This window comes from Saccopteryx bilineata, chromosome 11 (genome assembly GCF_036850765.1).
Source record: "Saccopteryx bilineata isolate mSacBil1 chromosome 11, mSacBil1_pri_phased_curated, whole genome shotgun sequence".
Taxonomy (NCBI): domain Eukaryota; kingdom Metazoa; phylum Chordata; class Mammalia; order Chiroptera; family Emballonuridae; genus Saccopteryx; species Saccopteryx bilineata.
The window spans coordinates 70,524,689-70,548,185 of record NC_089500.1 but is presented as its reverse complement, the minus strand read 5'-3'; the positions used below and the strand labels follow the sequence as shown (position 1 = coordinate 70,548,185).

At 41.4% G+C, this 23,497-nt stretch overlaps 1 protein-coding gene across 6 annotated transcripts in view; it reads right to left on the bottom strand.

The window, feature by feature from the left end:
• Positions 1-7,117: 7,117 nt before the first annotated feature.
• The window catches only part of SLC16A4 (solute carrier family 16 member 4), a 30,026-nt gene continuing 13,646 nt past the window's right edge, over positions 7,118-23,497 (bottom strand). The window contains exons 7-11 of one of the 6 annotated variants that reach the window (XM_066247162.1): positions 21,969-22,180; positions 20,493-20,586; positions 17,483-17,775; positions 9,503-9,684; positions 7,276-7,411 (exon numbers count right to left, since the gene is read on the bottom strand). In XM_066247162.1, the coding sequence (XP_066103259.1) occupies positions 9,538-9,684; positions 17,483-17,775; positions 20,493-20,586; positions 21,969-22,180 (746 nt within the window). In that variant the 3' untranslated portion in view covers positions 7,276-7,411; positions 9,503-9,537. Of the gene's footprint in view, positions 7,412-8,440; positions 9,685-17,482; positions 17,776-20,492; positions 20,587-21,968; positions 22,181-23,497 lie in introns of those variants that run through there. The other 5 variants (XM_066247163.1, XR_010727515.1, XM_066247160.1 and 2 more) reach the window with 5 other exon arrangements.

The following is a 23,497-nucleotide window of genomic DNA, read 5'->3' as shown; positions in this document are numbered from 1 at the left end:
ATTAATCAATGACATTTACTTTTAACGCATTTAAAAATATTTCAACAAGAAAAAACAGGAACAGAAGAGTTTTTAGGTAGTGAGCTTCTGACAGAACATGACCAGAGGTCTCTGCCACCAGGACGGGGAGGGATCACTACTGTGTTTCCTACTTCATTGGTTCTTGATTATTTTTTATTCTTGCTTTTTTCTCCTGCCTATTCTGTTCTCGTCCACTCTTTTCATTGTGAGATAGAACATGCTACTTTTTATAGCTGCAGATGAGGATATTTGTGACAGTAATGATAGGTTTCCCATAATTTAGAAAATTTAAAGTTCACAGTGACAAATAATATAATAAGTGTTAAGATTCATATATATTAAAAAAAGATTCATATAAACAGGAATGGTCCAATATGAATGCTCAGAGAGTATTCTAATTACAGTATATCATTTTAGATACAGGAATGGTATTTTTAATATGTTTTTACAATAAAAATTTCTAACATATATTCGGCAAGAAACCATGTTGATATAAAATGAAAAGCTGCAGCCAGACTGTTCTCACATCCCACAGCTTTTCAATTTTTAAATCAGTGTATGCTTTTTAGGGGGCTTTTTGTCAAACAGCATTGTCAGTGTCTAGAAAACTTTTCCAGGATTAATTTGTGATTCATAGATTTCTCTTGAGACCTGAGAGGTTTGTTTTTAGTGGAGACTTGCCTATATCACCATCTGTTTCTCCTGAGAAATTTCATTTGTGAAGTTTACCCTTTGTAGTGTTATAATCTTACTGAAAATTCATTCTACAGAAGGAATGAATTCATCTGAACTTTAAAGTTTGGTGGTTGAAAACACTTTATTGCCATGTGTTACATGAGTGGTTTTTTGGTTTCATGTATGGGTTTAAAGGTATTTTGAACCTTCAGAGACACTTTTGCTAATGTTTTCTGCTCCCTAAAGTTTAGAGATGTCTGAAGCCCTTTAGTACAAACATTTTTTTAATACACAGGGTATTGGCTCTACCTCCTCTGCTTTAATAATAGCAAGTAGTAAAGGAGGGAGCATTTCTAAGTACGGTGATTGGTTAAATGTCTTTTTTTTCCTCCTGGGTTTCTTTTTAGGAACTACTGACAATCAGAAACCTATAGCCGGCTTTGGGATACGGCTTTCTTATTCAGCAACTAAAAGATGAGTTCTAATTGGCAGACTTCTGGCACAGGTACTTGTCCTCCTGTTTCTATAGAAACTGGGTTGGAAGTCAGAGCTGCACAAAGGGAAAGGGTAAGTTTCTCTTAAACTCCATATTTATAAACCCATATCTTATTAACTGTGGCCTGGTGTCAGTTTTCACAGAAAGGTATCCATCAGAGAACTAGAGCTTAACTATGAACTTTTAATTTTCACTTGAGTGGAAACTGACATCAAGTCATTAAATATAATAGGAGGGTTTAAATATGGATTCATTTTTCTTGTGACTCTGACTTCACATTTCTTGAAGCAATTAACTCAGAATAATTCTCACTTTCAGTTATTTTGAATTTGGAGGGGTCATAAAATTGATTTTTATCCTTCCAGATCTTATTCTGTGGTACTTTTTAGTATGTTAACATTGAAATATAAAATATGTACAGAAGACATTCTAAAAGTCCATATGAATTTTAAGTCTCTTTGGAGCAAAGTCTGATTCTTTACATTGTAAAACAAGTACTGTACTACTGACCAGTTTTTAGTCTCCCTCCTCTCTTAGCCAAGCAGGATGGGGTCATCTGGGCATAAACATTTGTTCTCTCTAGGCAGACACTCATTATTCGTAGAACCTCAGGCACCTGCCAGTTGGTGAGTCATCTTATTGCTATGGCTTCAGAGGGCTCTGCTGCATTGCTGGGGCATTGAGGCTTGAAGTTGTTTAATCAAGTGTGAAAAACGCTGATCTTCAGGTTGGTGTATGTAAGTGATTTTACTACACTGACTAGTTTCGTGATGTTGGAAGGAAGATAGCATTAACTTTTGTCGTTTAGAATATATTTGTCTCATTTCTATGGTCCTGACATACTACTCTTAAGTACGTTGTTATAGACTTCTTTTTTTTGTTAAATGATCGTTAACTTTGATTGACAGAGACCACAGAATGGGGTATCTTAGCTTTTTATTACCTCAGAGTGTCAGTTTTGTAAAATAGTATAAGAAGTGAAAGTTGGCAGTTTTTCCATAGGGAATGTGAATTTTTACATTTTACTTCACAAGTTAATGCTTGAAAGTAGTCTCACTAAAGATGTACGCTTCCCTTTCCTTAACTGCTGTGTGTCCTGTTCATTTCTGTTTGCTCACTGTGGCTTGAATGAGGCAAAATAGAATTGAATTTGTGATTTTTTTTTTTAGGGAGGAAGGTGGTTAGAAAAAAAGCATGCTTTTGTCTGCATGCTATCAATTATCTAGATGGGTTCTTTGGGCTTTAGTGTAAGGGTGGCCAGCTCATCCTGGTTTTAAAATAGGAAGTCTGAGTCCCAGGAGCTCCCTCATTTCCAGCCAAACCCTGACAGTTGGTCACCCTACCTTAGTTTATTCTCTGCATTTCTAACAAGGTTATTATTGATCATTTTGGAGATTTCACAATATACTATATAATAGCTTCTGTTTGAATGTCCTAAGGGTTAGGTTCCTTTTTTTCTTTTTCTTTTTTTTTTTTAAGAAATGATTATTGGCCCTGGCTGGTTGGCTCAGAGGTAGAGCATTGGCCCTACGTGTGGAAGTCCTGGGTTCAATTCCTGGTCAGGGCACACAGGAGAAGCCACCATCTGCTTTTCCACCTCTTCTACCCCGCCCCCTTCTCCTCCTGCAGCCATGGCTCAAATGAGCAAGTTGGCCCTGGGTGCTGAGGATGGTTCCATGGCCTCACCTCAGGCACTAAAATAGTTTGGTTGCCAAGCAATGGAGCAGCGGCCCCAGATGGGCAAAATATCAGCCCTAGTCAGGGGTTGCTGGGGGGGATCCCGGTCGTGGCGCATGCAGGAGTCTGTCTCTCTGCCTCCCTGGCTCTCACTTGATAATTAAAAAAAAGAAAATGATTGTCATATTTGTCTCTAGGTAATACCAGCTTACCTCTCTCATAGAAGTAAGATGTGAATTTAAAAGTTGATTCCAAGGACTTTTGTTATATTATATTCATTTGTCGGCCCTGGCCGGTTGGCTCAGTGGTCGAGTGTCAGCCTGGCGTGCAGGAGTCCCGGGTTCGATTCCTGGCCAGGGCACACAGGAGAAGCGCCCATCTGCTTCTCCACCCTTCCCCCTCTCCTTCCTCTCTGTCTCTCTTCCCCTCCTGCAGCCATGGCTCCATTGGATTCAAGTTTGCCTAGGTGCTAGAATGGCTCTGATTGCGGCAGAACGATGCCCCAAGATGGGCGGAGCATCGCCCCCTGGTGGGCGTGCTGGGTGGATCCTGGTGGGGTGCATGCGGGAGTCTGTCTGACTGCCTCCCGGTTTCCAACTTAGGAAAGAAAAAAAAAAAGAAAAAAAAATATATATTCATTTGTCTATGTTAGTACCATAGGGGATAAATGTGAGACAGTGGGTTGATATTTGTGGCAAATGAATGGCCAACTGAGGCAAATACTATATGTAGACAGAAAGCCTTTATATAAGTTGGGTCTGGCTTAAGAGAAACCACTTAAGGTTTTTTTTTTTTCCGGTTTTTTTTCTTTCTTTTTTGAAGCTGGAAACGGGGAGAGACAGTCAGACAGACTCCCGCATGCACCCGACCGGGATCCACCCGGCTCGCCCACCAGGGGCTACGCTCTGCCCACCAGGGGGCGATGCTCTGCCCCTCCGGGGCGTCGCTCTGCCGAGACCAGAGCCACTCTAGCGCCTGGGGCAGAGGCCAAGGAGCCATCCTTGCTCCAATGGAGCCTTGGCTGCGGGAGGGGAAGAGAGAGACAGAGAGGAAGGAGGGGGGGAGGGGGGGAGAAGCAAATGGGCGCTTCTCCTATGTGCCCTGGCCGGGAATCAAACCCTGGTCCCCCACACACCAGGCCGACGCTCTACCTCTGAGCCAACCGGCCAGGGCCACTTAAGGTTTTTAAAATGTATTGAGCTTTGGTTTATTATTGAAGTCTTCGGAGAAACCCCTGTTCATGTTTTGCATTATGTCTTTCTTAAAAATAGTAAAAATCAAATATTAATACAGTGTGTTTTTTCACTTAATGAAAAAAGTTGATTTTATAGTTAGGCATGTTTATTCACTAAGGAGCTAATTTTTGCAAATATAGCATCATAAATATTAATATGCCTAGGTTATTTGAAAAGATCACAAAATTATCACTCCATTGAAGTATAATTCTTGTTTGTTTGTTTTTTATTTTAAATTAGAGAGTTACTAAAGAGAATTTGAGGGCCATGAGCTAATGAACACTGGAAATCGGTTTTCAGAATTGGCTCTCCCAAGGACAAGCCTCGTTACTTTAGGCAAATAACTTGGACTTAATTTGCTTTTGTTCCTTATTTATAAAATATAAATAATAATACATTTCTAGCTTCCTCACAGGATTCACATGATGATACTGAGGTGATAGGTGAGAAAGAACTTAAAAGTACTGTAAGGTTATAGAGTTCTAGTATCAGAAATAGTATTTAATGACCTATATGGAAAATCTTTTAACACTGATGGTATGGCATTTTCTTCAGAGTAAGAGCTGCAAGAAATACCCCAACAGTTTTAAATATAACTCAATAACTAGCTGAGAAAGTATATTGAACTTTTATGTTCAAATGATCATAGCTCTACTAAATAAAATATATATTTATATGTATTTCAAGGCTTACCGTTTATTGTAAGTTTGTAATAAATTTATTTATAAAAGCTAGTATCTTCATATTAAGGAACTGGAGTGGCTTGTGCTTAGGCATTACCTTCTTTGGTCAGGTTTGGTGACTATTGGAAGACCTAAAAAGGTTTTTTTTTGTTTTGTTTTGTTTTGTTTTTGTGGCAGAGACAGAGAGAGTCAGAGAGAGGGACAGATAGGGACAGACAGACAGGAAGGGAGAGAGAGATGAGAAGCATCAATTATTTGTTGCGGCACCTTAGATGTTCATTGATTGATTTTTCATAATGTGCCTTGAACGGGGTAGGGGGGGGCTACAGCAGACAGAGTGACCCCTTGCTTGAGCCAGCGACCTTGGGCTCAAGCTGGTGAGCCTTGCTCAAACCAGATGAGCCCGTGCTCAAGCTGGTGACCTCGGGGTCTCAAACCCGGGTCCTCCACATCCCAGTCCGACACTCTATCCACTGCGCCGCTGCCTGGTCAGGTGGAAGACCTAAAAAGTTAATTAGTTTAATAGCTATATTATTATTGCATTATAGCAGATGTGTTTGTTTTGGTTCTTGGGTACTTTGCATTTTCATTTCAGTCTGGATGTTATATTTTATGCCAATTTGAATTAGAACAAATTGATTATAAGATAACAGCTTTCAATTAAATTAGCTTCATGAACTTGGGGTACTGCCAAGAAGCCAGGGTGATCTAGAGAAGAAAGAAAGCATAGTGTTTTGGGTTGGTGTATGTTTGAATTGTGACTCCCCCACTTAACTGGGTGTTTAATTTCTTGGACCATTTATTCATTTGTAATCATTGTATCTGCTGAAGATTAAATTAGATGATATATGAAATGTCCCTATTGCAGTGACTAGTATATTATTAGGTGTTAAAATCAAGTTATTCACTGATCTGTCTCCCCAAACACACATACTGGTATGTCTGAAGCCTGATACTTGTTTTCCTCTTTGCTCCCTCGTGATGTCTTACGGGAAAATGAGAATGGAAATTAGTGTACTATTTTGCTTTTCTTGAAACCCTATATACATCTGGGGTAGTATTTCTAGATAATGGCTTCTAAGAAATGTGTTGACATCTTAAAATATTGCCCAAGAACAGTAGTAAATGAAGGAGGAACATCATGAGTTAATTACAGTGAATACATTAGTTAGAGCAGTGTTCAGCTTCCTATAGTCTACAGATTGTTCAGACTTTTCTTAGCCCACATCACCCAGGTTTGGGGGGACTATTCCATTGAGTATGATGAACATCTCTTGCCTAAGAATCACAAATCAGAATTCCAACTTGGAGTTCTTTAGTTGATTCTGCTTAAAATGTAGTCTGCTTTCATCGGAGAAAAGCACGGTTGCCCTAGGAAGTTAAAAGTCTCCTTTGAAAACTGTTATTGCCCAAAAGGGAAAGGGTGATAGAGCTGAATGGTTCCTGGTAGTTTATTGATTTCTTTTAACATAGAGAGCAGAAGAATGAAAATTAGAAGCTACTGTGTATGAAGGATTTTTTGCCTGATTCAAGTGAACTTGCATTTAATCCACACAATATATCTGCGAGGTAGTTTGGGGATATTATCCTGAGTGTACAGAGGGGAAAATTGGGACTTAGGTGGAATATCATGAGGTCACATGGTAACAAGTGGCAGAGCTGAAATTTATTATTAACTTCAATTGCTGTTTGTGTGTGTGAGAGAAGTGGGGTTTCTGTTGTTGTTGTTTTTTCATATTATCTTAAATCTACAGTGTAGAAAGAATGCTAGATATTTGTATTTAAATATAAACCCTATACATTTTAAATAGGACCAACTACTATTTTTGCGATAACAGATTCAGACCCAGATTAATTTGGCCCAGAGTTGATGCTGCTGTGGAGAATACAGAGATGAATAAAACATCATCCATCTTGTTGATCTTGGAGGCTGATGGAAATGATTGACATGTAAGCTCACGGAGAACTCTGTTAAAAATTAGATGGGGTTCCAGTTGAGAGAAGGAATTAATGCTAGGGAAGGTTTTCCAGAGGGATGGCCTTTGAGGGACTCAGATTGGGAAGGACAGTGAGACTGCCTGGTGGTGGAAAACAAGCCTTTGGGATTGTAGCTGGTGGCAGACTTTGCACAAAGGCACCCTTAATGGGAGGGTGTGACATTTTGGAGCTAAAACAGGCTTTCAGTTTAGGATTTTTCTCTATAGGGAATCAATAGCTACTTTAAAGCAGAAAAGAATGGAAGGATGTTGTATGGCCAGTAGTCATAGCCACCATCATAGCTGCCTGGCCCATGCAGGTTCCCATTTAATTCGGACAGACTGTAATGAAACAACAGAGCCGAGAACTGGTGGGCCATTAGCTTTAATCCTAGCTTGCACCCAGCAGGCAAGAAATATACACAGTGGGAAAACACTTCCCTTTCCATTCAGGGCTCCCAAAGCCACTGACTTATCCGAGTTTCCTAGAATCAAAGGTTTCTAGCTCACCAGCCTTATTCACCTCTGTTCCCCATCTCCTTCTCTCTGCACAAACTGGCTTCTCCTTCAGCACTCTGCCATCTTGGCTGCTTCTCCTCTCCGCCATGTGGCCTTTCTCTGCTCTCCTACAGCATGGGCTCCTCTGCCCTGTTTTATAGTGTAGAAATCAAAACCTTTAATCCAATGTACAAACAGGGAAGTCTCTGATACAAAGTCACTTACCTGAGGCATAATAGGATTCCTCATGAGAGTGCACCACCTCACATCATGCAACATTTAATGGTGTGGGGAAAAGCTTAGTTTTGAAAAGATCTTAGTATTAAAAGGGTGAGAAAGGCTTAGTCTTAAAACTAAGCTTTAGGCTATAATGACCCTGCCTGTCCCCCACACCCAATGCAAACTATAAGCGAGCAAACATATATATCATATTTACAAACTTATTTGACGAACAGATGCAATATCAACAACAATAGCTTGAAAAGGAGTGTTTTGAAGTAGATGCTAAGAGATGTTGCTGTTGCAGAAAATTTTAGGTGTTCTTCCTTCTTAAAAATCAAAGAATAGCCTGACCAGGCAGTGGCGCAGTAGGTGGAGCGTTGGACTGGGATGCAGAGGACCCAGGTTTGGGACCCTGAGGTCGCTGGCTTGAGCACGGCCTCATCTGGTTTGAGCAAAGGCTCACCAGCTTGGACCCAAGGTTGCTGGCTCAACCTGCTATGGCCCCATGGTCAAGGTGCATATGAGGGAGCAATCAATGAACAACTAAGGTGTCGCAATGAAAAGCTGATGATTGATGCTTCTTGTCTCTCTCTGCTCCTGTCTGTCTGTCCCTGTCCATCCCTCTCTGACTCTCTCTCTCTCTCTATCTGTCTCTGTCTCTGTTAAAAAAAAAAAAGTCAAAGAATAAAGGGCTTTCTATTGACATGTAATTGTTTAAGTCACATTATTAATTAGTTAACAGTTATTCCATATTTAAGAAACATCGGCCTGACCAGGTGGTGGCGCAGTGGAAAGAGTGTTGGACTGGGATGTGGAAGGACCCAGGTTCGAGACCCTGAGGTCGCCAGCTTGAGCGCGGGCTCATCTGGCTTGAGCAAAAAGCTCACCAGCTTGGACCCAGGGTCGCTGGCTCCAGCAAGGGGTTACTCGGTCTACTGAAGGCCCGCGGTCAAGGCATATATGAGAAAACAATCAATGATCAATTAAGAAGTTGCAATGTGCAACGAAAAACTAATGATTGATGCTTCTCATCTCTCCATTCCTATCTGTCTGTCCCTCTCTCTGACTCTCTCTGTCTCTGTAAAAAAAAAGAAAAGAAACTTCGTTTAGTTTAAGAGTATCTCCCATTAAAAGCTACGTATTCAACATTCATAAAACTTATAGTTCTAAAGACACATCTAGATATTTTTTTTAAATTTTTTTTATTTATTTATTCATTTTAGAGAGGAGAGGGAGAGACACAGAGAGAGAGAGAGAGAGAGAGAGGGGAGAGACAGAGGGGAGGAGCTGGAAGCATCAACTCCCATATGTGCCTTGACCAGGCAAGCCCAGGGTTTCGAACCGGTGACCTCAGCATTTCCAGGTCGACACTTTATCCACTGTGCCACCACAGGTCAGGCCAACACATCTAGATATTTAGCTGGATTATTTTAGATAATTAGATACAGTGAAAATAATATTGTTTGGATGGGTAGGGATACTAAGATGATCTTGAGGTAAAGGGTAGTTTAGAACAATTATTTTTTATTACATAGCAATCCATGTTTATTATAGAAAATTTAAGAAAAAAAATAATGCAAAGAAAAAGAATACCGCTAATCAATTAGCAAAGATAAACTTTTTGGGTATATAATATTACAGTCATTAAACAAGGTTTTAATATTCAGATTCTAGAGTTCTAGATACCATTGGCTATATTTAATACTTTAAGAAAAAAGGTTGTCTTTACATATTTTATTGACAATTACAGTACAATTGAGAGTTTGGTTAATTTATTATTACAGTACATTCTGATTTTCATTTACTACTTAAGGTAGTGGCTTTAACTGATTAAAATGACAACCTATTAAATACTAACAAATGGGATAATTTAAATTGCTATTATTTCTTTCTTCCCACCAATTAAACATTCTTTATTTGGTTTGCCTTCTTATTGTACAAGGGAGGAAACTGTTCTCTTCTGAGCTTTGTTTTCAGTGAATTATTCCTGTAGGTTTTCTTTTGTTTCCAAGGACTTACTGGTTTAGCTTTTCTTTTGTTATGCTTGCACTTGATTACAGTCCTTTCTCCTCCTGGTCATACTCTGCTTTTCCATCTCTCAGCCAGTGGTACAAAGAAGAAGGAAGCGGAGGAGAGGAAATAGCATGTGCCAGAGAAGTAGAAAGAGCCTGCGTATGTCTGGGTGTGATCATATAACCAACCTGGAAGGAAGGAATGGTTTCTGTTAGCCAGTATACCTTCCCATTAGTCATTCTCAGCCATGAACTGTCCTCAAAGACAGGAGCCTCCTGTACTTACCCATCTGTATTGTGACCCATGGAAGTTAGTCCAGCTCAGTACCTGTCTTACTTTATACTGGTGGAGTTACATCAGTTCCACCTGAGTTAGGGGTTCAATACTGTCGAGGAAAGTCATTCTTTTTTTTAATTCAGTGAGAGGAGGGGAGGCAGAGAGACAGATTCCTGCATGTGCCCCCACTGGGATCCACCCAGCAAGCCCACAGAGGGCGATGTTCTGCCCAGGTGGGGCATTGCTCCATTGCTCAGCAATGGAGCTCTTCTTAGCACCTAAGCTGGAGGCCATGGAGCCATCCTCAGCACCTGGGTCAACTCACTCCAACTGAGCCATGGCTGCAGGGGTGAGGGGTGTAGAAAGAAAAGTGAGAGGGGAAGTGGAGAAGCAGATGGGTGCTTCTCCTGTGTGCCCTGACTAGGAATCAAACCCAGGACATCCACATGCTAGGCAGATGCATGAGCCATCTGGCCAAGGCTGACAAAAGTCATTCTTGACCCAGAACTCATCTTTGATCTTAGAATGGAAGTTGGAGAAAATTAGGGACATGTACCATTTCATTTTATGATGAATCTCATTAGAAGGCCACCATTCTTACAAAGAAAATAATTGTGAACTCCTGATGTTTTTCCAAAGAAAAACAATGAGAGAACTGACCTCACAGACTCCCTAAAAGAGTGTCAGGAACTTTGAGGGGGGGGGGATGTCTACTGGCCATACTTGATAGCTCCCTTTTTAGAGACTGCATATTATGTTTGGAGACACAGACTTACATTATGGCTTTTATATTTAAATCCAGAAAACCCTTAGAAAGTTAAAGCTGTTATTCTGATCATTTATTCAAAATGTTTTGGTGCTGTATGCTAGCATGGTTCTGGGTACTGGGGATGTGAGCAAAATGGAAAGGTCTGCCCTCGTGGAGCTTACATTGTGTCTTGTGATTTTCGGTTCTCTATTGGAACATGACTTCTCAATGTATAGAGTACATCCTTTCCTTTGGTCTGATTGTATATTCTATCTCCTTTCCTCTTTGCTCTCTTTTTTTTGGCTCAGATACAGTCTTTACATTTTTTTAGATTTGTTGTTTCATTAGCTTTATGTTTCCTGGTCTCAATGTAATGAGTGGATGGAATGTTTGATGGCCTCTTAAATTCAGCTAACTTTACTTTTTACTTATTGACTCCTTGTTTGATCAGTGACCTCAGATGTTTCTTAAGCAAAAGAGTGAAATGAAAACAACTAGGACAGGTCCTTGTATTATTTTGACTGTGATTGACCTTTATCTGACCAATCTATCAACTCTTCTAGAACTCTCTAGAAAGGAAGGAGTATGGAAAGCAGCCCCCTTCTATCCCTTGTCATTCTTGCCTTAGTCCCACCAATACAGCAGATTTACCAGTATATACATAACTTGTGAATTATGCGACAGCAGTATTAGAAATAATACTATGGAAAGAGACTAGAAATTCTTGGCTGTGGAGGTAAATAGTGTTGCGAAATGTTAGGAGAGCACAGCTAAAAATAGTGGAAATGGGTTGTTGTCGTTTTTAAGAAGTCCCAGAGGGCCCAAAACAGTTTAAGAGAAAACTGCTTATAAGCCTTCGGGGTTTCACCCACATACTTGGATAGGGAGGTAGTGTTGCAAAAGGTTAGGAGAGCACAGCTAAAGATAGTGAAAGCGGGTTGTTGTCTTGAAGAAATCTGAGAGGGCCCAAAACAGGTTAAGAGAAAACTGCTTCTAAGCCTTTCATTTCACCACATACACACATTTCAAGACAGAATGTTGCTTTAGAAACATTCAAGATTAAAATATGTTTAATAGCCTGACCTGTGGTGGCACAGTGGATAAAGCCTTGACCTGGAATGCTGAGGTTGCTGGTTCAAAACCCTGGGCTTGCCTGGTCAAGGCACATATGGGAGTTGATGCTTCCTGCTCCTCCCCCTTCTCTCTCTCTCTCTCTCTCTCTCTCTCTGTCTCTCCTCTCTGAAATGAATAAATAAAATATGTTTAATATATTTTCTTACCAGGGTGAGGGATTGTGTTGAATATTTTAGAACCGTTTCCATGTATTTCTGTGCAAAATTTAATGAAATCAGGTTTTTAATCTGTTTCTCTTTATACTTGATAATCGATATATTAATATATGTTTTTGTCCTATCTCGAAGACCCAGGTGCCATTCAATAGAATTATAATGTGCAGTTGAGGAATTTTAGGAGTCTTTATAAATAGCAAATATGAGGCGAAATGTAGGATGCAGGACTAGAATGTGTTATTGTCTTATGAAAGTATTAGCTGCTATAATCAGGCTTAGATTTAAGTGGCTCCTAGGTAAGTTAAATTCAGAACTTGTGTTAATATTGAATTATCTACTGTATTTGGTTGGAATAATTAGTCTTTCCCTGCCACCAAAAGGTTAAAGAACACTGTATATTTGGTCTGATTTTGTCAGATCACTGTACTTTTTTGGTAACAGTAGGAAAAGCTGTACAAAGATGTACTTTCAACCCTAAACAGTTTAATACCTTTAAGTGTATATTTTTAAAATATTTTTGATAGTTCAGAAGCCATTGTATTCCAGCTGTTTTCAATGAAAACACACGCACATAAGTTAACATTCAAAAAAGTGAGTTCTTTTTGGTCATTGCAAAAGCATTGTGATTGGCAGAGAAAGTCGTGATTTGGTACCAGCCACAATTCAGGAAAATGTGTGTACATCTGAGTGTCTGCAGCAAGCTAGTGTTTCTTTTTTTTTTTTTTTTGTATTTTTCTGATGCTGGAAACGGGGAGAGACAGTCAGACAGGCTCCCGCATGCGCCCAACAGGGATCCACCCGGCACGCCCACCAGGGGCGAGGCTCTGCCCCAGCTCCGGGGCATGGGTCCGCTGCGACCAGAGCCACTCCAGCACCTGGGGCAGAGGCCAAGGAGCCATCCCCAGCGCCTGGGCCATCTTTGCTCCAATGGAGCCTCGGCTGTGGGAGGGGAAGAGAGAGACAGAGAGGAAGGAGGGGGGGGGGGAGTAGAGAAGCAAATGGGCGCCTCTCCTATGTGCCCTGGCCGGGAATCGAACCCGGGTCCCCCGCACGCCAGGCTGACGCTCCACCGCTGAGCCAACCGGCCAGGGCCAAGCTAGTGTTTCTGTATGCAGCCGACATGGAGAGGTACACAGGCTGTTGGTGCGGCCCTAAGCTGCAGTCCCCTGTGAGCACCTCCTGTGTCTCCAGGCGTCTTGCATGGGATTCACCTGAGACTCATGTTAAGCGTACTTCATCCTGGATGGCACTCAACTGATTCTTAGGCACAAAATATTGTTCTCCAAGTTACTTCCTTATATCTAGAGCTGTAAACCATGTTTTGGGCAGGAATACCTAATGTTTCCTGTGATAATTTAAAACAACTAAGAAGGTAGGGCTCAGCTTTCTTTAATAGTTTTGCAAACCAGTTTTCTTGCTGTCAACACAAAAGGATTTAGAATGATCTGTCAAATTTGATAAGTAATACAGTAATCTAAATTCTTTTTTATTTTATTTTTTTAGAGCGAGAAAGAGACAGACAGGAAGGGAGATTAGAAGCATCAACTTGTGTGGCACTTTAGTTGTTCATTGATTGCTTTCTCATGTGCCTTGACTAGGGGACTACAGCTGAGCCAGTGACCCGTTGCTCAAGCCTGATGAGCCTGTGCTCAAGCCGGCAACTGCGGAGTTTCAAACCTGGGTCTTCAGCATCCCAGGTCGACACTCTATCCACTGCGCCACCGCCTAATCAGGCTAAATTCATTTTTTTTAATGTCAGCATTTTGGAACTATTTAACGTCATTTTATGGGTTAAGCCGTACATGTTTAAAGATGAATTTAACATCCTGTCTAAAACGTATTCATACCTGTGATATCTCAGAACTTGATTGAGCTCAGTTATGAATCCTTTTTATTAGGATTACTACTGTAAGTTTACTGTTGGTCATCTTGTGAAAACTTGAAGTACATCCAGATGGCCCTTAATTCAAAGTCCCTTGATACTAGTTCAAGTTAGTGGCTAAGCATTCAGCAGGTGACTAGCTGGTGTTGAACCAGAACTTGCAGCTGATGGGCTATAGCACAGGGGGCCTTCCAAGGTGTGCCGAGGCAGTGGTATTCTCTCCTCCCTCGGTCCCCAGAGCTGCTGGCTGCTGTTAGCAACCTGTCGCTTTACTTCGGGTGTGCTATACAAGTATTTTCTATATGTGCCATGATGGGAAAATACATATATTTTCAGTAATCTTGGGAAATGTGGTTTAGCACATTTAAACCTCAATGCCTTTTTTATTTTTTATTCAGTGAGAAGAGACAGACTCCTGCATGTGCCCCAACCGGGATCTACCTGGCAAGCCCACTAGGGGTGATACTCTGCTCATCTGGGGCATTGCTCTGTTGCTCAGCAGCTCGTTTCAATCGAGCCATGGCTGCAGAGGGGAAGAGAGAGAGAGATAGAAAAACGAGAGGGCGAAGGGTGGAGAGCAGATGGGTGCTTCTCCTGTGTGCCCTGACTGGGAATCGAACCTGGGACTTCCACATGCCTGGCTGACGCTCTACCGCTGAGCCAACCGGCCAGGGCCTCGGTGCCTTTTAAGACCAGAACTCTCCCAAGGGCCCGTGATGGAGACTTGCAGTAAGATTTATTAGGAATGCTTTAGGCGCTAGCTCTGTGCTGTGCGTTTTATTAAAGGGTTGTGGTCTGTGTTGGGATTTGGGAGCTTGACTCCTTGGCCTTGTAAAGGAATATACTTGCAAGGGAAGGATTAACCCCCTCCTCATTTTTAAACCACACTAAAGAGTTATTTGGATTTATTTTTGATTTTTGTTTTTGTTTTTGTAGGGATTCATCAGTCCTGGAAATAATCAAAATCAAACTCTCTAGGGCAGTGGTTCTCAAACTCTTTGAAGTCGGGGCACATTTAAAATCCTACAAGTAGCCTGACCAGGCGGTGGCGCAGTCGATAGAGCATCGGACTGGGATGTGGAGAACCCAGGTTCGAGACCCCCAAGGTCACCAGCTTGAGCGCAGGCTCATCTGGTTTGAGCAAAAAAGCTCACCAGCTTGGACCCAAGGTCACTGGCTTGAGCAAGGGGTTACTTAGTCTGCTGTAGCCCCACGGTCAAGGCACATATGAGAAAGCAATCAATGAATAACTAAGGTGTCACAATGAAAAACTGATGATTGATGCTTCTCATCTCTTTCCGTTCCTGTCTTTCTGTCCCTATCTATCCCTCTCTCTGACTCTGTCTCTCTAAAAAAAAAAAGTCCTACAAATAATTGTAGGCACACTGTATACAAGTTTCTGAGAAATATGTTATAATAAGTCAAATATTAAAGAAAAATATAAAGTCCAAGAGTGCTTTTATAGTAATTAAATGAAATAAATACAACAAAATTAAATTTATTCTGACATTAAAAAACATTTTTATGTTATTTTTTTTGAGTTATGCTTCTTTAGAATTCATAAAAAAGTTAAAAAAAAACAGCACAAAAGTTCTCTCTCTCTCTCTCTCTCTCTCTATATATATATATATACACACACACACACACACACATTCTTAATAAGATTTAGTACATTTGGCAGGTCCTGGCATGAATGTGTTACGTTTTTTCATTCTTGTGTTTATGAGAAACATGAACCTGATGTGTCCTAGCTATTTCTTCAATGTTTGGGCATATATTTGAAAGGCAAACTCTCATTTCCTCATCAATACATTGAAGAATTCCTCTCTTTTTACTCTTAATTGTGTTGAGTGCAGAAAACCCCCACCATACATATCATCTTAACTTTACACTAAACAAAGGATAGAAGAAACTTGCCTCCAGTCTTTCCGGGAAACATGGGGGGTAGTGTAAACAATCCAGCACCACAGCTTAACAGCCTTTTGCAACCTAATCAGGCAATTGAGGTGGAGGGTTGGGCAGACGGTCAGTTTACAGCCTATTCCCCACACCTCTGTCTCCCAAAACTCTAAACTCCAAAAATCCTGTTGGTTTTTTGGTCCCAACAGGCACATATTTCTCTGGACTACCATAGGGTGCACCTGGAAATCGTCTAGTGCCCTGGCACACACTTTGAGAACCACTGCTCTAGGGCATTGTAGGGAAAATCACTAGGTAAAGAAATGATTACAGGGTTTCCTCTGCCTCTTCAGGGTCTATAATATGTCCCTCGGGAATTAGGGGACAGAGGCCTGCGCTATGCATTCTCACCTGTCCCCCACTGACTCCAGCCTCCAGAGTGATTTAAAGCAGACCAAAGGTTGAGTGTTTTGTTTGTTTGTTTTCTAAATACAATTTCAGGCCATAGAGAAATTCTCAACTGATAGGCTAAGATGACCGATAAATGTAGAGGGTGGTTGAGAACAGGTGGAGTGAGGGCTGAATGGAATATTTGTTTAATGTATCTGAGGTGAGGTGGAAGAGAGGTCGTTTCATCCTCACGAATGAGCTATCATTTCATGAGGAGCTGTTAGTGGGACAGAGCAAGTTTAGAGCGATGAATTTCCATCTAGCCTCTGTCTTTTCTTATAAAACACAGAAAAATAGTGCAGAATTACCAGTTTCACTTCATGGTATTTTGATGAGGTGTGAGATCGGCAAGTAATAGCAAAAGAGAGGTGTAATTAATTATCCTTTAGGAACTACTATAGTTAACTTCAACTTATGCTGGTGTATAATCGACCTAAAATTATGTGGCATTAGAAATGGCTTTTCTGCCTGGCCTCTGGTGGCGCAGTGGATAAAGCACCAACCTGGAACACTGAGGTCCCTGGTTCAAAGCCCCAGGTTCAAAGCTCCGGGCTTACCAGGTCAAGGCACATGTGGGAGTTGATGCTTCCTGCTCCTCCCCCCTTTCTCTCTCTCTGCTCTCTAAAATGAATAAAATCTAAAAAAAAAAAAGAAACAGCTTTCCTTGAATTTGTTGGAGAAAATCACTTCTGTGAAGTACCTCCTGGAGTGAATGAATCTTTAATATAAGGTAAGGTCGTTAGGTTATCAAATACTTGTGTTTTAGGGAGTTTTTAGATGGTAATTTGATTGATTTAAATATATTAGCATTATGCACATTTAAGGTTGGGAATGGGGGTTATGTGGAGGAGAGGGAGGCTGCATTCAGTTTTATTTTATGGACCCTTGGTTTTATTTTTACAAGAAACAGCCTTCAGCATGTTGAGCTCACACGTCAACTGCTTTTGGGTATAAGATTAGGAATTTCCCATGAGTAGCTTTATATCTCTGATTTGTGTGTTGGAGAGTATGATTATATATTTGCTTTTTTTCCCAAGGCACTATTTTTGTATTTCTGTTGCTTCCTGCAGGGTTTACCTTTGTTAATAGGGCCTACTGGAAATATAATAATGTTTTAAAAGAGCAATAGTTTTTATTTTTCCACCACTGTTTTAGTTTCCATCCTGGTGCCAGCGTGTAGATCTAGATGCCAACTACCAGCAAGAAACAGCAGTTGGGTTTGGACAGTGATGACATTTGACCTTCACTTGGGTCTTGGTCACCTGAAGTCGGGAAACCTATAACAGCTCTAAAACTGCCCTCCCCTGCAGCAGGCCATGTTATCTCTATGAATTTGTCACTTAAGTACTGGAAAGCAACAGGAGGGACGGGCTGTGGGCTACCGTGGGTAAGGGTGGCTTGTGGAGGACCTGTGTGTTGTTGGGGAGTAATTTGAAACTTACCCATGTCAGTCCTTGTCGGTGTTGAAACAAAGATTTGATGAGAATTTGGAGTGCACTCCCTCCCAGGAGCACGTCTGCACCTTTCTTCCTCAGCAGTACTCCCTTCCTCAGTCCTAAGGGTCCCTGTGAGACTCGCAAGCAGGGGAGTTCTTCCCGGGCTGACCCTGGCACCTGTCCCCAAGGCTCCTTTGCCTGCTTCCCAGCGAGCTGACAGCAGCCACCGCCAGCCTCTCCTGCTGCTGCTTCTGTCCTAGGCCTTCCTGTTTCACTGTCCCCAGCTTTAATAAACGTACCTCAAAGTTAAAAAATAGAAAATAAAAAATGTTGTTGCTACTATGTTAGTATAATCAACGTTTTAAAAGTTGTATAAATTTCTTGCCCATGTGCCTTATTTACATTTTTTAAAAGAAAAATGTGTAATTTTAAGAAACTTAGTTATGATTTCTATGGGTTTTCTATGCTTATTTTTCCCTTTTTTTTGTTTTATTAAAGTATGCTGTATAAGACTAACTTGTTTTTCTTTTTTATTTCTATACAGGAAGGAGAAAAATATTGTTTAGGTAACCAGTGTTACCATTATTAAAGTGTTTTGACTGTGGATTACTGTGGAAAGTTTTACTGTTTACTGATGCTAATTTAAAATGCCTGTAATCTTTTATAGGAATTTCAACTTTTGCTATTTGGTAATAACAGTCGAACAGGTAAGTAAAAAAAACCAGAGAATCTCAGTTTTGAAGGTCTAAGTTGGTTGAGAATTTAGTATCGTGTAACCAGCAAGCCTGCTGATTTCTTGAAAGCTAAGACAGTAATGGAGCAACTGCCCAGTCCTGTTGCGAACAAGCCTGTCTGTGAATCAGTGTTTCTGACGTTTCTTTGGCAGTTGGTGCTGGAGTCAGAATTTAGAAACAAATGTAATGGCCTCTGTTAAAGTCCTCTGTTGTTTCGCAAGGAGTGAGTTACAGAGGCAGAGGCTTTCCGGAAGCTGCTTCCGCTCATGAAGTGTGCAGCGCAGCGGCGCAGTCAGTGAGAGCCTGGGACGGAGAGGGAAGCCTGACTTATGTACACATCGACCCTCATAATCTTGTTTAAGATTCTGAGAGCGACTTGCAAACTAAAAAATCTACACATAAGCTTTCAGTGGCAGCCTTAACACTTCTTTTGACTTTTTTTAGAACTTATATTTGTAGTTTCCTACATAATATTCTCAGAATTAGCAGGTAGAAAGTTTATCATGAGCTTTCTTTTTCCTCACATATTGTGCTAGGGTATTGTACACTTTGGTTAATAAAAGGCTTGTAAATTTTTTTTTTACTCACAGTAAGAAATGTACTTTACATCACATATTCTTAAAATACATAGGTTTGTGTAAAAAGTTTCACAATAAAGTGATGCAATGTTTTCTAATCTGCTCTGTTGTAGTCGATCCTTTTTCATTAAAAAACAAATAAAAAGATCATGACCCAACCAATTGATTTCAAGACGACCCCCCCACACACAAATATAGCTTTTCCTTTTTAGATAATGGTTGTCACAAAACTTGCCTTGTCTTCTCATATACTGAACTCTGAATATTTTATTTTAAAATATGTACAAAGACACGGAACATAAAATGTCTAGACATGTTGTAGTTTTGTTACTTGCCTTATCATTTGAATAAGATACTCTGCACTGGGGTTTGCTCCCTCTTTATATTTTTGGCTTGTTAGCCTGGAAAGTTCCCAGATATCATTGGACAGCCAGTGAAGAAGGAGCAAAATGGAGAAAAATGCATCAGCAAACTGTATTTGGGCTCTGTTCTCTGTCCCTGGCCTGGCACTAGCCAGAAAGTAGTCCTGCTAGGCATCTCTGGTGTCTGGTCACCTTTTACCAGTCCCTATATAACAATTCTGGCTTGACTTAAATTCCAGCCTGCTCTCCAGTACAGGCTGAGTTTGGCAGTATGTGAAGATGTGTGTCCATACACGCACAGAGGGGTTTGGTTATAGATTTGTATCTAGTTTTCCTTTAGAATAGGTATACCTAAGCTAAACCTCAGAGAGTGGTGCATTTTTTCCTTCCAGTAATAACCTTTGTTATTAGACTTTTTACATTTTCTTTTGCTATGTGCCTTTTCTAAGTCTTGAGTTTATAGAGGTGCAAGCCTAATAGATGTAACTTAATTTTTAAAAAATGATGGTGGGCAAGATCAGATCCTTTTCCTGTCTCACTTCAGGACGGAAGGAGGCCAAAGTAAGTTTTAGGTGGAATTCCTTTTTTTGGGTGATTGGAAATGCTGTAGTAGTTTGTATGTTCAGATATATTGAGAACTAAGGTGTGGAAGACTAAAGTTCAAGTCTGTTCCCTGGAAGTATTTCTGTGTGAGTAAGTCAGCCTTTTAATAGTCTTGGATTCAATGTCCCATTAGGTTAAAAGTGAGTGAAAAACACCACACTTCAGTCTGAAAGCTAACTTAAATGGTCAGAGCTCCCCCAGTTTTTATTCTACTTGTATTTAATGTTCCCCAAAGGCTGCGCCTATCCTGTCCACAGAGCTCTGGCCTTTGGCCTGCCTTCCTCCCACCTTAGCTACAGAGAGAGAATGAAGAATCTCCATCACTCTGACGTAAGAGATGTTGAGAAGTCCTAGACACGGCTAAAGGGCAGAGGGGTCAGGCTTGCAGTTTCAAGCTCTATAAAAGTGGCTCCTGTTTAGGTAAAAATGGCAGTGTTTCTTTTTCTTTTAAGCATTGTAGGTCTTTGGAAATCTGATAAAGCCTGGTTGTCTTCCCAGACAGACAGACATATAGCCCTAGCTCTTAAGACACCCAAGAGAACATAAGAACCTGCTTAATGCACATCTGTTGGGTTAGCCCTCGGATTCTCCTGGCCCTGTGATGGAGTGTGGGGGCTGGTACAGGAATTGCCCAGATACCATCAGTTTGTTTAAACTTGACATCATCATTCCATGTTACTATGTATCAATCATAGGTCAGCGTTTTCTTTCATTGCTCAGAAGATGGCTGAGCTGTTACCTGCTATAGGTGGTCCTGAAAGGATTGCTATCCCAGCAAAGAAGCTGGTAAGTCCCATAAACCTGTGTACGACAGAATTCCCGGACAGGTCCACCTGTAGGGTTAGAGTTCAGTGTTAGCTGCGTTGAGGTTGAAATTCTGTGGAAACCTCTGCCTACAAAGGGACACGTGCTGCTTATGTCATCTCAGACTGTGAATGAAGAGTTGCCTTGAGGGGTGACGTGGAAGGCCTGCCTGACACTGAGGTGGGAGGGACAGGAATTCCACCAGGCAGGCTGTGCTTTCCCCTTGTTAGCAGGGGAGGGGACATGGGGTTTTGCTTTTTCTAGGTGGTTCAGGGTACTTTTTTTCTGAACTTTACTGCTATTCTTTGTTAGGAAGTGGTATTACATTCTAGCCGACAATGGTATTGAATCTACCTGAGTTTGAGTACCAGCCATAGGTTTGTAAGAAATCATGTTAGGAGTTTATTTCAACTTTAGAAAGTGGCTTTTGCCTAAGCCTTGTATAGTATACTACAGCACTTAGGCTAATAGTGACCTGAGGCCAGAACTTGCCCAGGGATTGTGTTCCCAGTATTTTGGGGACCTAGTTTTAAGAACCCAGAAGTTTATATTTCAGTTTCTTTGGGGTCCAGGACTTTAAGTCAGTTGGTAAAAATGGAGAGTTTTTTTTTGTATTTTTCTGAAGCTGGAAACGGGGAGAGACAGTCAGACAGACTCCCGCATGCGCCCGACCGGGATCCACCCGGCACGCCCACCAGGGGCAACGCGCTCTGCCCACCAGGGGGCGATGCTCTGCCCCTCCGGGGCGTCGCTCTGCCGCGACCAGAGCCACTCTAGCCCCTGGGGCAGAGGCCAAGGAGCCATCCCCAGCACCCGGGCCATCTTTGCTCCAATGGAGCCTTGGCTGCGGGAGGGGAAGAGAGAGACAGAGAGGAAGGGGGGGGGGTGGAGAAGCAAATAGGCGCTTCTATGTGCCCTGGCCGGGAATCGAACCCGGGTCCCCCGCACGCCAGGCCGATGCTCTACCGCTGAGCCAACTGGCCAGGGCCGGAGAGTTTTTTTAAATCCCTATTAAGATACATAGACTTTGAACAAGAGAGAGAAGCCACAGTGGGTAGGAAGGCCCCTTTTCTCTCAGGAACTCTTTGATCTTGTCTTAGAAGGTGTCAAGGAAATTTCTGAAGTTGAAGGGACGTGAACAGAAGCCTACCTTGGGAAATTAATGAGCAAAACGAGTCCTGCTGGCCCTCTTTCATTTCTTTCCTGGGCCAGGAGGACAGTCCTCTTGCCATTCCCACCCCCAAGGTAAGATGAATAACTACCGGAATACAGCTACAGGGTTTCTGAGGCCTTTGGTATGATGTTTTAATTACAAAATTAACACAAAGTATGTATTCTCTTCTAGGGAGATGGTTATTAATCCTTGCTTTTCCTACATGGTTTAACAATGTTAATGAGGGTGTCTACTCACCATGATAGGAAGTAACAGTGCCAGGTAGCCCCCGGAGAACATGGCAAAGAAGACGGTGTGGGTCATAAGGAGTGGGAGTGTGGTGGCCAGGGGAGCAAGCAGGTTAGTGACGCCGCAGAGGATGAGGAAAGACACGTAGTAGTGATGCTTTCTGGTCCAGTTTTGGTCAGCAACCCATCCAGAGACAATCTGACTGACTGTCTCAGTGATACCTGGGATAATTTTGAAACGCTCTCATGAAATCCTAATTCCATTTCCCTAGCTCCTCTGGAAAATGTAAATGCCTAAGGCATCTTTTCCTGAGTCATAGTACTTCATCCTGAAGTTAGGACATATGAGGAAAGAAATGGTTTCGTTTGTCTGTCAGTAGATGATACGTTTACCTAAGTATTCCAGATACATCTAATAAAATGCCAGAAAGTTCATACCACCAAGCTGAAGTGCAATTTCTTAAAGACTGGTAGGCGCTCTGGTCAGTGTCTTGGAGAAATCATAGGGTGGAGAATGGAGTATAAATAATAAAGTCTTATGTTTAAATTTTTCCATTGATTTGAGAGAGAAAGGGAGGGGAGGGAGAGAGAAGCATCAACTCATTGTTCACTTTGTTCCATTTAGTTGTGCATTCACTTGTTGCTTCTTATATGTGCCCTGACCAGGGATCAAACCTGTGACCTTGGAGCACTGGGCCAGCACTTGATCCACTGAACCACCTGGCCATGGCCAATAGAGTCTTATGTTTCAAAAAGAGAGAGCCTGACCTGTGGTGGCGCAGTGGATAAAGCATCGACCTGGAATGCTGAGGTCACTGGTTCAAAACCCCAGGCTTGCCTGGTCAAGGCACATATGAGAGTTGATGCTTCCTGCTCCTCCCCCCTTCTCTCTCTCCTCTCTCTCTAAAAATGAATAAATTAAAAAGAGAGAGAGAGAGAGCCTGACCTGTGGTGGTGCAGTGGATAGAGCATTGACCTGGAACGCTGAGTTGCCAGTTTGAAACCTTGGACTTGCCCGGTCAAGGCACATACCGGAAGCAACTACTATGAGTTTATGCTTCCTGCTTCTTCCTTGACCCCTTCTCCTCTCTCTAAAACTCAATAAATATAATTAAAGAAAAAAAGAGATGTTGGAACTCTTATAATTGCATATGAGGTTTTGATAATTAAGTCCTCCTCCAAAACTTATGCTTAATTTGAAAGTATATGGGAAGTCGAGAAATGGAAAATCATATTTTGAACATTAGAGCTATCATGTAACTTTAATAAAATGTAAGAATCACTTTTTTGCTCAATTGCATGATAGAACATTCATATCTGTTATCCTGTTATAGCTAATATAGTGTTTAAATACCAAGAGATTTTCACCAAGAGTAGCATGAGCTACAGTGGTGTTCTACTTTAAATCCGTCCTGCAGTTCAAGCTGCTCCACACACACAAAGGAGATAAAAATACAGAATGAAATACCATGTGTGTATTTTTAGTTACTCCCTAGGATACATATTGAGTCTTCATGTTACATTCTTTTGTTCCATTTG